The sequence below is a fragment of the Parasteatoda tepidariorum genome, chromosome 4 (assembly GCF_043381705.1).
Source record: "Parasteatoda tepidariorum isolate YZ-2023 chromosome 4, CAS_Ptep_4.0, whole genome shotgun sequence".
Taxonomy (NCBI): domain Eukaryota; kingdom Metazoa; phylum Arthropoda; class Arachnida; order Araneae; family Theridiidae; genus Parasteatoda; species Parasteatoda tepidariorum.
In genome coordinates this window covers 1,451,697-1,465,331 of record NC_092207.1, presented here as the reverse complement: position 1 = coordinate 1,465,331, position 13,635 = coordinate 1,451,697, and the positions used below count along the sequence as shown (strand labels likewise).

General features: G+C 28.7%; 1 protein-coding gene across 1 annotated transcript in view; it reads left to right on the top strand.

The window, feature by feature from the left end:
- Positions 1-13,635, top strand: part of LOC107454692 (probable ATP-dependent RNA helicase DHX35) — a 55,281-nt gene that overhangs the window by 32,076 nt on the left and 9,570 nt on the right. The window contains exons 15-18 of the mRNA XM_043052518.2: positions 1,106-1,183; positions 3,778-3,904; positions 7,520-7,673; positions 9,991-10,102. Of these exons, the coding sequence (XP_042908452.2) occupies positions 1,106-1,183; positions 3,778-3,904; positions 7,520-7,673; positions 9,991-10,102 (471 nt within the window). The remainder of the gene's footprint in view (positions 1-1,105; positions 1,184-3,777; positions 3,905-7,519; positions 7,674-9,990; positions 10,103-13,635) is intronic.

The following is a 13,635-nucleotide window of genomic DNA, read 5'->3' as shown; positions in this document are numbered from 1 at the left end:
ATCAGTGTTTGTGAATACACACTTTCACTAATTTACAGAAAAGAAGAAGAAAAAAAAGAGCAATCTGTACTAAATGTCAAAAATTTATTGTTTATCTTGAGAAAAAAAAAAGAGTGTAATCAGACCAAAATTTCTATGCATTATAGCAGTGTTTCCCAAAGTGTGGTACACGTACCCCCAGGGGTACAGGAACAGTTTAGTGGGGGTACGCGTTCTTATGCGAAATATCTTGTAACAAACGAAAATTTAAAAATTTTTTATTTCAAAACAAAGATAGCCAAGAAAATTTAGGATTACGTATTTTTCTATTGGCTACTTTTTTGCAGAATTAACAGTTAATAATTAGTGGTGTCAACAGCCAGTTGTGATTTTTAATTTTTGTGCAATTTTGTTTCTAGTTGAAAATACATTCATTTTTTTTATTCGTGGTACACAGCTTTACAAAAAATTTAGAAAGGGTACACAAAAGTCATAAGTTTGGGAAACACTGCATTATAGGAAAATAAATCTGTCTTATATTTTTTATTACATTTCAAATTTTTTCAAGTTATTTTATGTTGACTGCATTCTTTATTTTCTCATAATGGCTCAATGAGAAACTGCTGGTCTACTCTGTAATTAATATTTCATTTACAGTGAGTGGTAACAGCAATTAAGAATTTATTTCTTTGAATTGCATGTTTTCTAATGAAACAGTTCCCCAAATTCTCAAGGTCAACTGAAGAAGTCACGCAATTGAATTTCTCAAATTTAATTCAAGTAAAGACATAACAAGTATAAACTCATGTTTTATAGATTGTATCTTATATCAATATCTTACGATCGGAGATCCAATTATTTTGAAAGTTTATTCAGAAAAAGTTTATTCATAAGTTTGATTTTGTATCTCAATTTTTTGTCTGTTCTACTAATTAATTAGCATAGTATAATAACTAAATAGTTTGATCCTCAAAATTTAAAGATTACTCAAAATCCAATCTAAATGGACTGAAATACAAACTTAGCTATAAACTACCTTAGCTATAAATATTAGCTATAAACTACCATTTTTTTAGCTCTTGCTTTATCTGTCTTAACCCAATTGTTTTTTTATGTATTCTTTTAGAAACGCAAAAAGATGAAATTTGCTGTGGAAGAGGGTGATTTTCTTACACTTCTTAATGTCTACAACTCATTCCTAAAGGTAGTCTTATCATACTTTTATGCAATCTGTAATCTCTCATGTTACTTGCTGAGGCTTATGTATTAAAATATTTTATATTGTTAAGAATAAGACATTTTTTATACTCTTATTGGTTTGGCAAATGTAAAAATAAATATTAGAGAAAAAATTGTTTCTGCGTATTCTAGCATGAAGTCTGAATAGCCAGAAAAAATTTATACAAAACTTTGCCAGAAATCCTGTTATTATTATTCTTTGTTTGAATACATATTTAAAAGAAATTTTGTGGAACGAGAAATAATAAGCGAAATTTCGTGGGAACAAATTTAATCTTAAATATCTTTATGCAAAATAAGTAAAATGTTTTGTTTTGAAGTTTGTAACTTCTATTTTTTACAACTGCTTGCATCAAATTCAAAGTTAAGTTCTCCTTCCATTTCCTAAAACAAATTTTACATTTGAGAGTTAAAAAAAATAATGTCCACAAAAAAATATGTTAAAACATAAATTTTTCTGAAACCATAAAACCTCCCCCTCCCCCCCTCCCCCCATAAGAAGGAAATGAAAAACCGTTTTCTTAAGTCCTTTTCTGAAAATTCAAATCATTCGATCATTGTCATTATAAGGTGGCTGGAGACAATAAAATAATAAAAAAAATCCCTGATTTATTTTCCAGATTAGTTTTATTGAATTTTCCTGATTTTTTTGTAACTGATGTCATAAATTTAATTATAAATGTCTAGTTATGCCATATTCATGCGTAAAAAATATATTATAAAATACTTCTCTATTAAACTTAAAAATAAGAAATATTACTTGAATAAATAAATCAGAAAATAACATTAAATGATTCAACTAAATAGCAGTGAAGTGATGTAATTCAATGCAAATATTTTTTATTATATAAAATTTATTTTATATTACTGAAATTTAAAATACAAAAGTAAGAGTAAATTTTTGGTTGACTTGGGGAAACTTGTAGAGTTCGCTAGATCAGACCTGCGGATCGGAATACCGAACCTGCGACCTCTCATCGTGATATTCTTTCTGCTGTCAGAAATTAACTGCAACTGACTGCAGGATACTGATGTCGTAATTATTCATCGCACATTTTCTCCAGTATATATATGTGTCTGTAAAACCACAAAACTACTACTACTCTGTTATATACTATTTTGAATTTTAATTTATTTTTAAGTTAGTCACGCAGCTTTTGTGACTCTATCATTTTTCCGGAAAATAAAATTTTTTTATTTTTATCTTCTGATTGTTTTGATGTTGTCTTTGGTTCTGTAAAAATGTGAGAATGCTATGCCTCGTTCCCACAAACTTTTGTTGATTTTATAAATTTCTATAGTGAATATGTATTGTACTGTAACTGGAATACAATAATGAATGCTTGAATCAAAATCAAGCATTAGAAAATAACTTTTATAACTTTGACTGACTTTTTTCTCTCTTTCGATATTGAACTCTTATGTATTCTAAATTCAAATTATATTTTGGGTAATTTAATTAAATTTCCTGTTCTGTGATCAGTCCATATTAACACTAAACATATTCCATATTAACACACCAACACTTAATATATACCTATTTTTACCATAGCCGGTCAAATGACCAGACTTAATATTTCTTGATTGAATGTATGAAATATGGATGCTAGAAAGGAAATAAACTAAAAAAACTTCGTTATAATTAAACAAAACTGTATATTATTGCCAATTTTTATGTATTACAAACACAAAGAATAAAAAATTTTATTTCATCACTCAATACATTTTTTGTATATACAAAGAGCTTCCATTGTACATTTTCTGCAAACATATTTCTTCCAATTATTGTTATTTCTATAGTTCTTATAATTATAAGAATTATAATTCTTATAACTTTTCTTACAATTAATATTATTTCTTCTAAGAATTTGTGCAGCCTTGATTGCTTCAACATTTTTCTGGGTAAAAACTAACAGTTAGTTAGAAATGAAGTAAAGCTATCAGAATAAAATATAAGCTACTTACTAAAACATTTAGTTTATGTCACTTTTTCTGGCACAAAAATGCCCACCTAACATTTTATGTGCTTTCTTGAAATTTGAATTCAGAGTTATTTTGATTGAACTAACTACGTAACAATCTTTTCAGAAATGTGCAACTCATCGAATGCAATACGTTGAACCCGCTTTACATCATAATTTTTGATCCGATCACCTTATAAAGCAATAAATTGTTCTCCCGGTCAAATGACCAGTTGTGGTAGAAATAGGTATACGACGAGAATTATTTGAAGCAAACAAAATACAAAAAGTAAATAATAATAGAATATTAACTGTATACAATTAGATGAAGTCAAATGTGCGAAAACGATAAGCGCATTTTCGATGCAAAAGTTCTTAAACAGTATGTTTAGTGATAATATAACTAATTTTAACATTAAATTGGAAACAATTTCCTACTGAAGTGAGTTGATTTTAAAGACCCAAGCAATAATTCTAAAAAGTTATTATTTTTAAAAAATCTCCATTGATTACTTTAAAAATATTAATTTTTATAATTTTGTTATCAGAGTGGCTTTTCTACATATTAAAAAAAAATTTTTTTGAAAACTTTTTTTAGAATAAAAATAAATATTGGTGTGATCAACATTTCTTGAACTACAAGGGTTTGTTGAGAGCAATAGAAATAAGGGAACAGCTGTCTAAACTTTTGAAAAAATTTAAACTGCCTCCTGCAGCTAATAAAGGTATGATTTTTAAAATCTTATTATTATTATTTTTTAATCAAAACATTTAAAATCTAAATGTGATTAAATACTTTTGTGAGATGATTCTTAGATGCAGTAATATGATGGCTGCTGATCCGATTTTTTATCTTGAAAAAGTTTCCAATGGTAAATCCAAATGAAGCAAATGTATTTCTGTAAACTATTTTGAAATTATAGGACTGATCATTAGAAATTATGTCTGCAACTATTGAAAATTGCTGTTTCTATCATATCACTGTATAGTTTGTCTACGGTAAAAACTCCTCCCGCCACAAAGTCTGACGCCGTCTGGTGCTATGGAAACAAGAATGGCGCATTTTAAGGAGGGTAGCTTCACTCTAGAACTAACACAATAAACCAAAGAGATTCCCTTTCTCTCGCGGACCTGACCCGAAACCACTCCAAAACAAGGACCCCGCACTCTTACTTGAAATAGTCTTACCTCGTTACCATAGTCGCCGCCACTGGTCCAGGGAGTTTTTATTTTAGACAAACTATAAACTCGATTGGTTATCCTTTTCATTGTAAACAAACCTGAAGATTTTACCTTCTCTATGCTTGGTACAAAAGTTTACCACAATTTACTGTGCAAGGTAATATTTCAAAGAACTTATTTTGTTTTAAGCAAAATAAATAAATAATGTAATGTATAGTTTGTCTAAATTAAGAACTCCTCCAGACATTCGTCTGGACCTGTGGCGGTGACCATGGTAACGAGGTGTGACTATTTCAAGTAGGGGTGCGGGGGTCACTGTTTTGGAGCGGTTTCGGGTCGTCGAGAGAAAGGGAGTAACTTTAGTCGGTCTATTGCATTAGTTCTAGAGTGAAGCTACCTTCCCTAAAATGAGCCATTCTTATTTCCAAAGCACCATACGGCTTCAGAATTTGTGATGGGGGGAGTTCTTAGCTTAGACAAACTATATGAGCTAAACTCTTTTACATTTCATAAGATATTAATGTTTTTTCCTTTATATCTTATGTTCACTTCATAAGATCTAACTATTTATTATAGTGAAAATTCGTTTTAGTTATTTTAGGTCCATTGTTAAAAGAATAATTTCCATATTTGTGTTTAAATAAGTGTTTCATTTGGCTCCTTTTGACTTCTGTATTACTCTGTAAAGCAGGGACGCTTGGTTTTGATACTTTCTCTAGCCCAGTAGCAGAATTGCAGTGACATTGTCGCATAACGTTACAGAGTTCTTGCAGAAAGTTTTGTTTTCTCCAGAAATTTACGCGTAAAATTTGTTTAATACTTTAAGATAATCAATTACTTTTTGGCGCCCTCAATTTACTTCGATAGTATCGTAAATCGATGTAATATTTTGATTGTATTTTCGGAAGTTATTCATATCGATTTTGACATGATTTTTAAATATCTCGATACATTTCAAACAATTTGGGAAATTCAAATTCTGCATTTGTGTATTTGCTTTTTAAGGCCATGATTCTATCGATACTTTTGTCTGTTATTGCTATTGATTTTGCCATAGATTTTAAATCCGATATTTTTTGTACGATGTTTTTCATTACAACAACTCAATCTTGAAACGAAAATGCAATTAAGTAATCCCTTTTTGATGAGTCCGATTAGCGTGATTTTGTCAATCTTTTTTTCGGCAATTACTACTACGGATTTCATGACTTTGAATTATTTTTTTTATCGTGGTGATTATTTACAAAGTGCGCTTGAGTTAATTTTAGCGCGCTAAACAGGCCAAACTGTGCACACTCGAGATAATTTGAGCGAAGTTGTATTTTATGCTGCTATCATTTTTCACACTCAAATATAATCGAGAATTGAAAAAGTGTTTTTTCTGTGTTCTAAAGTGTGTTTTTTTTTACATTAAAAAAGTGTGTGTTTTTTTACATTAAAAAAGTGTGTGTTTTTTTACATTAAAAAAATTGATTTTTTGGCCGGTTTTTTTCAAAAAATCTGTGCTTTAAGGGGTTAAAACAAAAATTATATATATATAAAATTATATATTGTAAACACAGCGCTTTTGTTACTTTAAATTAGTAACATATACGTTTGTTATTAATAAAAGTACCTTGCCGAAAAATATTACTGCTAGAGAGTTTTGTCGCAGATAGCTTGAAAAAATCCTGCCATGGGGTCCACTAGTTTTTTAAAAAAATTTTATTAAAAGTTTCTGTTACGTCTCGTGATCTTTTTGGCTATTGGTTTGAAATGAATCAGTGCGAGGCAATATTCTTTTTAGAGTTTTTTATTTTAAACTTAACAAAACGACATCAAACAAAAGACTAATGAGAAAAGCTATGTATCCTTACAGGTACGCACACTGCCCCATCTATCGCAAGGTAAAAATTTAATTTAATGGAAGGAAGATGCAACAGTTTCAAATACTTTTTAAGTGAGACTAAGTTTTCAAAGAAATATGTTCAGGACAAGATAATTGTTTTATAATGATTACTGGTTTTATTTTACTCATTGTTTTCATTTATACCATTTATGATTTGCCAGCCCCCCAATGCTTGTAAGCCAGATATGAACAAAATAGATTATTACCTGTAATTGTATATTGTAAAAAGGTAGCAAGTCTTCTTAGTGTAGAAAACACTATAAAATCCTTTGTATCTTTTAATTCAATGCAAGAATATATTTTGTAAACTGGGTGATTTGATAAAATGTCTTTCTAATGTTTTGAAACAAAAGAAAATCTATTTATTATAATGATGAGATACTGGTGACACTATGCAACTAGTTTTACAGAAGGGTTTTTAAGATAAAAGAGCTTTGAACTGAAAATATTTTTTTGCACTTAAAATATTTTTTTAGCAACTAATTTTATAAGCAATAGCAATTTACTAACATATTAAACTGAAATATATTTTCACTTTGTTTACTTGTTCATAAGTATAAAGATTAAAGGCCTGTTTACGCAATCCGTGAACTTGGAAAAATGTTTCTTACCAAGAAATTTAATGATTCGTCAACAATATGCAATGTCACTGATTGATTGGATGAAAAACCTGCTCATATTCAACATCATAAAATGATGCTTACATGAATTCGAAAAAAATCATTATAACACAAACAGATTAATTTATTTGGATTAAAATATATGAAAACGGACAACAAAATGACAAAATTTGATGCCTGCTTGTTGGCATTACAAAACTTAAGCTGATTGGTTAAGGGAGAAAAAACTTGGATGGAAAATAGAACATGCTCTACTATCATCCAAGGACTTGGATGATGGTTTACACTGGGATCACTGTAAACTCTAGCTGTGCCTTTGCTATAAAAATAAATCTTCATGTGCAATTCCATCTCTATTTCTTGATAAATCAGCGCTTTTAAATGAAAAGATTTTAGATATGTCATTATTTTCTTTGATTTCATGTCATCTGACCCAGAAATAAGCAATAGGTTACATTTTCTTTAATCTATATGAATTTTAGGTAAAATTGCATAAATTATTTATTATTGATAATTTGCAAAAAAACTATTTTAGTTTATTTACAAGTTCTGCTTGCTGCATTTCAACGCAAAAGTTATGTAAGACTCGATTTGCATTGAAATGCAGTGGGGCATGTAAACTGAATTTTAATTTACTTGTTCAATTTCAGCTGATAAAGACTCTTTGAGAAAATGCATAGTTTCAGCATTCTTTGCAAATGCTGCATTTTTACACTATACTGGAGTGTATAAGACAGTGCGTGGTGAGCATAGTCTTCACATCCATCCGGAATCCGTCTTAACATTTTGTTCCTCACCCAAGTGGTAAGTTTAATCACTCACGGGTTCACTCGCTTCAAAAACTCTCATACTAACACTAAACATACCATAACCATACAAAAGAATGGTTTTCGTATGTTGAATTGTAAAGTGTTGGCATGTTTATTATCATATTAAGTAATACAGAGAACTCTCGCTACTACGATATCCAATACAACAATGACACCCTTTATCCCGACCAACTCGTATATGAATTAATGTCCTTTCAACTCCACGATATTCTCTGAAGCCTCTGTAAAAGCCTTACTTTATCCATTTATTATTGGTTTTCAAATAATTTAAAAATTCTTATTTTTCCATCTTTTCTGACGAGAAGGCTGGCTGCTGACCACCACCCCAAGAGCTTCCAATCTTCGTATTGTCTCCCTTATCTCTGAAAAAGTCATTCATGTCTGATTTCATTTCCTTCATGTTAAAAGCTGATCATGAGTCACAAATGACCACAAGCATCACACCTGAGAATTTTTTCTCTAAGGGGTGGGTGGAGCACCATTCACAAACGATAATCATTTCCGTCCTTTGGAATCAATGCATACTTTGTTGGCTGACTTGACAGCCAAAAAAATGAATTAAAAACAAAAAATATCATATTATTTTCAATAAAAACGGGTTTCAGGTATGTTCACGATCTTATTTTCTGAATTTATTTCAAATATTTTTAATATTTAACCATAATTAGCACTCTGTAAATTGATTTTTTGCATAATACATATGTAACATTAAAAATCTTATTGTGTCCCCAAATTATGTAGGGACTCGATATATTTATTTGGTCCTCAAAATATTGTTGTAGCGAGGTTTTACTTTATAAATAATTTTGCTCCCTTAATTCTTCATCGCGAAATCCATTTTTGAATTTTCTTGTCATATTTCATTTTCTACTATTTCAACTATTTCATTTTTATTAACAAACAATATTACATAAAAAGATGTCACCATTATTGTTTATTTTTGTTGTAAATTGATAGTCGTATCCAGTTGTTTGCTTGGCGCTAACGATGGGATTCTGTGCTAAAATTGTCTGGTCTGATTTTGTATTATTTTCTCCTGATTTTATATTTCAGACACTATGAGGCTTGTTTTTTATGTTTATCATAAATTAATTTATAAAAGTTTGTGTACTAATGTGTTGTCAGTGGCCTGGTCTTATGACCTGATAATAACATTTTTATCTTAATTTCTAATGATAAACTAAACTAAAACTTTTGTGTATTAATATGTTGTCAGTGGCCTGGTCTCATGACCTGGTAATAACATTTTTATCTTAATGTCTACATCATTAATATTCCTTTTTGTTGTTGTTCTGATTTCTTCAAACATGAAAAATAATTTGTACAAATGATAATCTTAAAAATGCTCATACAGAATGAAATAAGTAAAATAAAAAAAATTTCCTGATCTAATTTTATAAACGACAAAAGACTGGTAAAACAAATCCTTGCATTGTCACTACTGAATATTTTCAATGTTCCCATTGTTGTTTTGTAAATAAAAAAAATTAACATTTATTTTTTTTATTTTATAAAATTCTGCTTATTTGAACTTTCTGGTTATTTCCTGTACATAAATGCAGCTGTAATAAAGTTATAGTACACAATATTGATATAATACAATAAGGCAATGTATAAACAAAAATTTAATATTTAATTAATTCTTATTGACTGTTATTGAAAATTTAATACATTTATCAGTTTTCTAAATTTTTAATAGTGAGAAGATTTGCCTCATGTGAAATTTTTATTTTAGCAATTACAATTTAGGAGATATCTTACTTCACATCACTTGTTCAATGGTTTGTTACTTGCTGATATACACACACATCTATAAACATATATTATCTAATTATTCTTGACTATTATATGAAAATTTTGTATGGAATAATATTCCCAGCAGTTGTAAATAACAAACCACAATATCTGTAAATAAATAAACATGGGTTAATCGTATTTACCAGGTTTTTCTCATGGTTTTTACTGGTAAAAACTCAACCCAACTCATTCATTACGTTTTAACTAAGGAGAGGGAAGTATACAACTAAGCTTTTTAGATTGACTGAGACCTGAATTGTAAAATCTGCTTTTAGAGATCATTGCATGAATATTCATTTAATATTTGAATTTATTTATTTTATTGGCTTGTTTTTATTTGTTTGCAACTTAGGGCTTTTATTTTTTCTGATTAATTAGCATTATTTAATTTGCAACATTTATTGTTTCAATTAAGTAAGAAAAATTGTTAAAAATCGATAATGAAATATTTGACTTAAGTGTAATTATTTATACTTTGATTCCATTTGTTTCAGGGTTGTTTTTAATGAGGTTTTGCACAGTACAAAAGAATACATGCGAGACATAACAGCTATTGAACCCAGTTGGCTATATGAATTAGCTCCACATTATTACCAATATGGAACTGTAAGTTGACAGCCAGACATGGTGATGTGAAGAAAAAAAGATCAACATTATGAAATTTCTGTGATTTTTTTTCTTTTTTGTTGCTTCACAATTATCAATTCGTCTTTCATCTGATTTTAACAAATTGAGTCTGAGTATAAGTTAGCCACCACACATTTTTAACAGCTGCAATTAACTATTTTCAATTTATAGGTGTTAAAAACAGGGTTTTGGATGTCCTAAACTGGTTTTGGACAGGACACGTGGGTTTTAATATCCTAAACTGCCTAAAACTGTCATAATAATTACACATAGTAATAAATATTTTAAACTTTTTATATTATTTACTTTAATTTATTAAAGGAAAATAATATAATGGGAAAAGATGAATAACTTTTGGAGCTCCACAATGCAATGAAAAACAAAAGTGAATACCTTATCCTTTAAATATAAATAAATATGCTCTTGATACTGATAATTATGTTTTTGCATAAGGATAAATAATGCAATATTAAAAATAATATAATAAACTTTTTAAATAAAACAAAAACTTGTCTTTATTTTGTTTCTTGTTAACCTTTCATTTTTCACAATATATTTTTTTTTAAATTGTAATATAATTTTGAATAAAAGGGTTTTTGACAAAGGGTTTAAACCGCGAATTAATCCATGCTGTCCTAAACCTTGCCAACTCTAGTTAAAAATGATTAAAACAGAACCCTATCGGTTTAAAATAAGATTCAATGTTTAGTAAGGAATATATTTCAACTTTAAAAGATTTATTTTATTTAAATCAATTATAATTAGCAGGGGTTGAGACAGGAAAGAAAACATTAATTTTGAAGGAACTATTTTCCTTAATAATGAAAAACTATCAAGATATACTTTTTTTGACTTGACGCTTACTATTTACAATTAATACACATCAATTAATTAAAATGTACATTACTTTTTGATACTTAATCGTTATGTGCAATTTTCAAATTGAAACGCTATGTGTGGTTTTTAAATCGCGTGAATATGAATCGATATGTGTGATTTTTAGATTGCGAGATGAAGACTCACAACGTATAAGTTTTCAAACAAGTTAATATGAATCGCGCTGTAATTTTTAAATCACATGAATATGAATCCCGTTATATGATTTTTGAATTACAAGAAAGAGTAACAACCTATAATATTTTAAACGCCAGAATACGAATCGCAATTTGTGATTTTAAATCTCATGACTAAGAATCACGAGGGGTGATTTTTAAATCTCGTTATTGTTGATACGAAATGCGATGGGCAAGGATGCCGCCAGACTTTGCCCGACAAGTGGTCAAGTCTCCCTCGACAGGGGGGCTCAAACAAATTAATTCAAAATATTTAAATTAAAACGAATTTTATACTTTACATTTTTTTCTCACGATACTGTACATTTTTTTCAGTTGTGTTTCTAGGAATCTAAAATCACTAATATTGATACCATAATGTGCAGATTCCTTTTAATGTAAATTTAAATCTATTTTTTTTTCTGTTATCGATATATTTTGCGCTGTATGGTGCAATTTACCATACATTGTAATTGTAAAAATTACTTCTGTAATGAAGAAAAATAGTTGTAGCAGTAACCGTTATTTCAAAAAATTTCTACGCTTCTTACTCTCATAACGCAAAAATTATTCGATAATAAAAATTTGAAATTTCATGCACATTTAACAAAACATTTAAAGAATATTTTGATATAAAATGTTATTTTTATATGCATCAATTGGCTTTCGAATCATTTAAATGTTTTGCAAATAAAGTTTTAAGTACATTTTTTGCATCCACGTATTCTATCTAAAAATATCATACCCCGTTTTTAACTAAGTTCGAAATAGTTATGCCCATGAAATTTTAAAATTCGAATTTTTTTTAAATTGTTACATAGTATAATTTTACGAACAAAAAAAAAGGCTATTGTAATCAGGGGACTCGATGTTAATATATATAGCAAATAAATACAAAGAGACATTTAAAATTTCTCCTTGCGATTCCTTTTTCTTTTCAAAGATTCTTTTAAAGTGAACATCTATGTCCGGCAAAATGCTAATTTCTCCATTTGAGAAAAAGAGTAAGTCCATCGGCTTAAAATATAAGATTCAAACAATATAGCTTAAATTTGTAATTATTTTTCAATTTACAAATTTTTAATTTGCGTCCGAGAAACGAATATTAACTAACTTTCATTTTCAAAAAAAAATTGCCACGCATGGCTGCTGTTTGTCTGCCTATATTTTCGTTTCTCTGCAAAGCTGAAAGCACCCTTTCTACCATGATTTCTGTTTCGCCCTGCCACAGCTTTTTACATACTGACATGCGCCTGCATGCAACGAATAACACGGTTAATTGATTATTGTTTACCATTTGTCAACGCGAAACATTCTTTCCTCTACGATTTAAATTTGCTTTCATAGTTACGAATTTTAAGTCACAAAAAATGAACACTAAAATTTAAGAAGTTAGGGGACCAAATTTCGAAAAATAAGAGGTTTTTTATTTTATTTCTCAGGACTTAATTGACCGATTTTGCTTAACTTTTGTATTTTGACATTTAAAATTGCAAATGATAAAAAAATTGTACACCTTACATTTCTTAAGTTTCTCGATTTCCCTTAAATAGAGTATTAATAAATGTTTACTAAAAGTTTCATTTTGCATGAAATTATCTTTTAAAAAAGATTGAAATACGCAAAAACTAAAGTTAACATTAAAGCGTCCTTTTAAGCAAGTTCCTGAAAAAAAACTATTAAAACAATATTTCTAGATTGAAACTACTATATTTTGGGGGCTCCGTCGAAAAAATTTATGTTTAATCGGATAACGTTTTCATGTCTACTTTCCTAACCTATCGTTTGGACTAATTAATTAGTATATTTGATGTCACCCTCTCGAACCATTAAGAATGAATCCTAGAACATGAAGATTCGAACTGAAGATTAAAATTATTTTTTTGCGCACTGTACATTCATCTGAAGTATATGTCAATATTGCTGATAATAGCAAAAAAATTTTTCTTTTTTATATAGAAAGATAATTTAGCTGGTGGTTATCGATATATATATATATCTGCTTTGATAATTTTAAGGATCATGATTGAAAGAGGAAAATAAGGAGAAATGATGTTCACTTTCAATATCAGATATAAATAAATAAAAACATCTTTCATTTTGTCCTCTTTTGGTAATTTCATAGTAATTGCATAGTAATAGCTTCGAAATAATAGTTCAATGATAATATCTCAATCTCGTCCTATCTTAAAAACGTTTTGCTTTTTGATTGAATCGAAAAAATTTTCATACAATTGCAAAAATTCGTTCTTCCAAAGGTAATGCCATGCAAAAAATATAGTTTTAAATAGTTATAAAATATTTAATATTTTTTTATATTTATAATATGCGTTGGAAAAATTCTGAATCCCGATTTTTGAAATCCCCATGTAGTAAATGGCGACTGATGCACGCTAAATCTGTCGAGAAGCAAAGTTCTCCATGTTCCCATAACAAATCAAAATCTCTGTGGGTACTTAT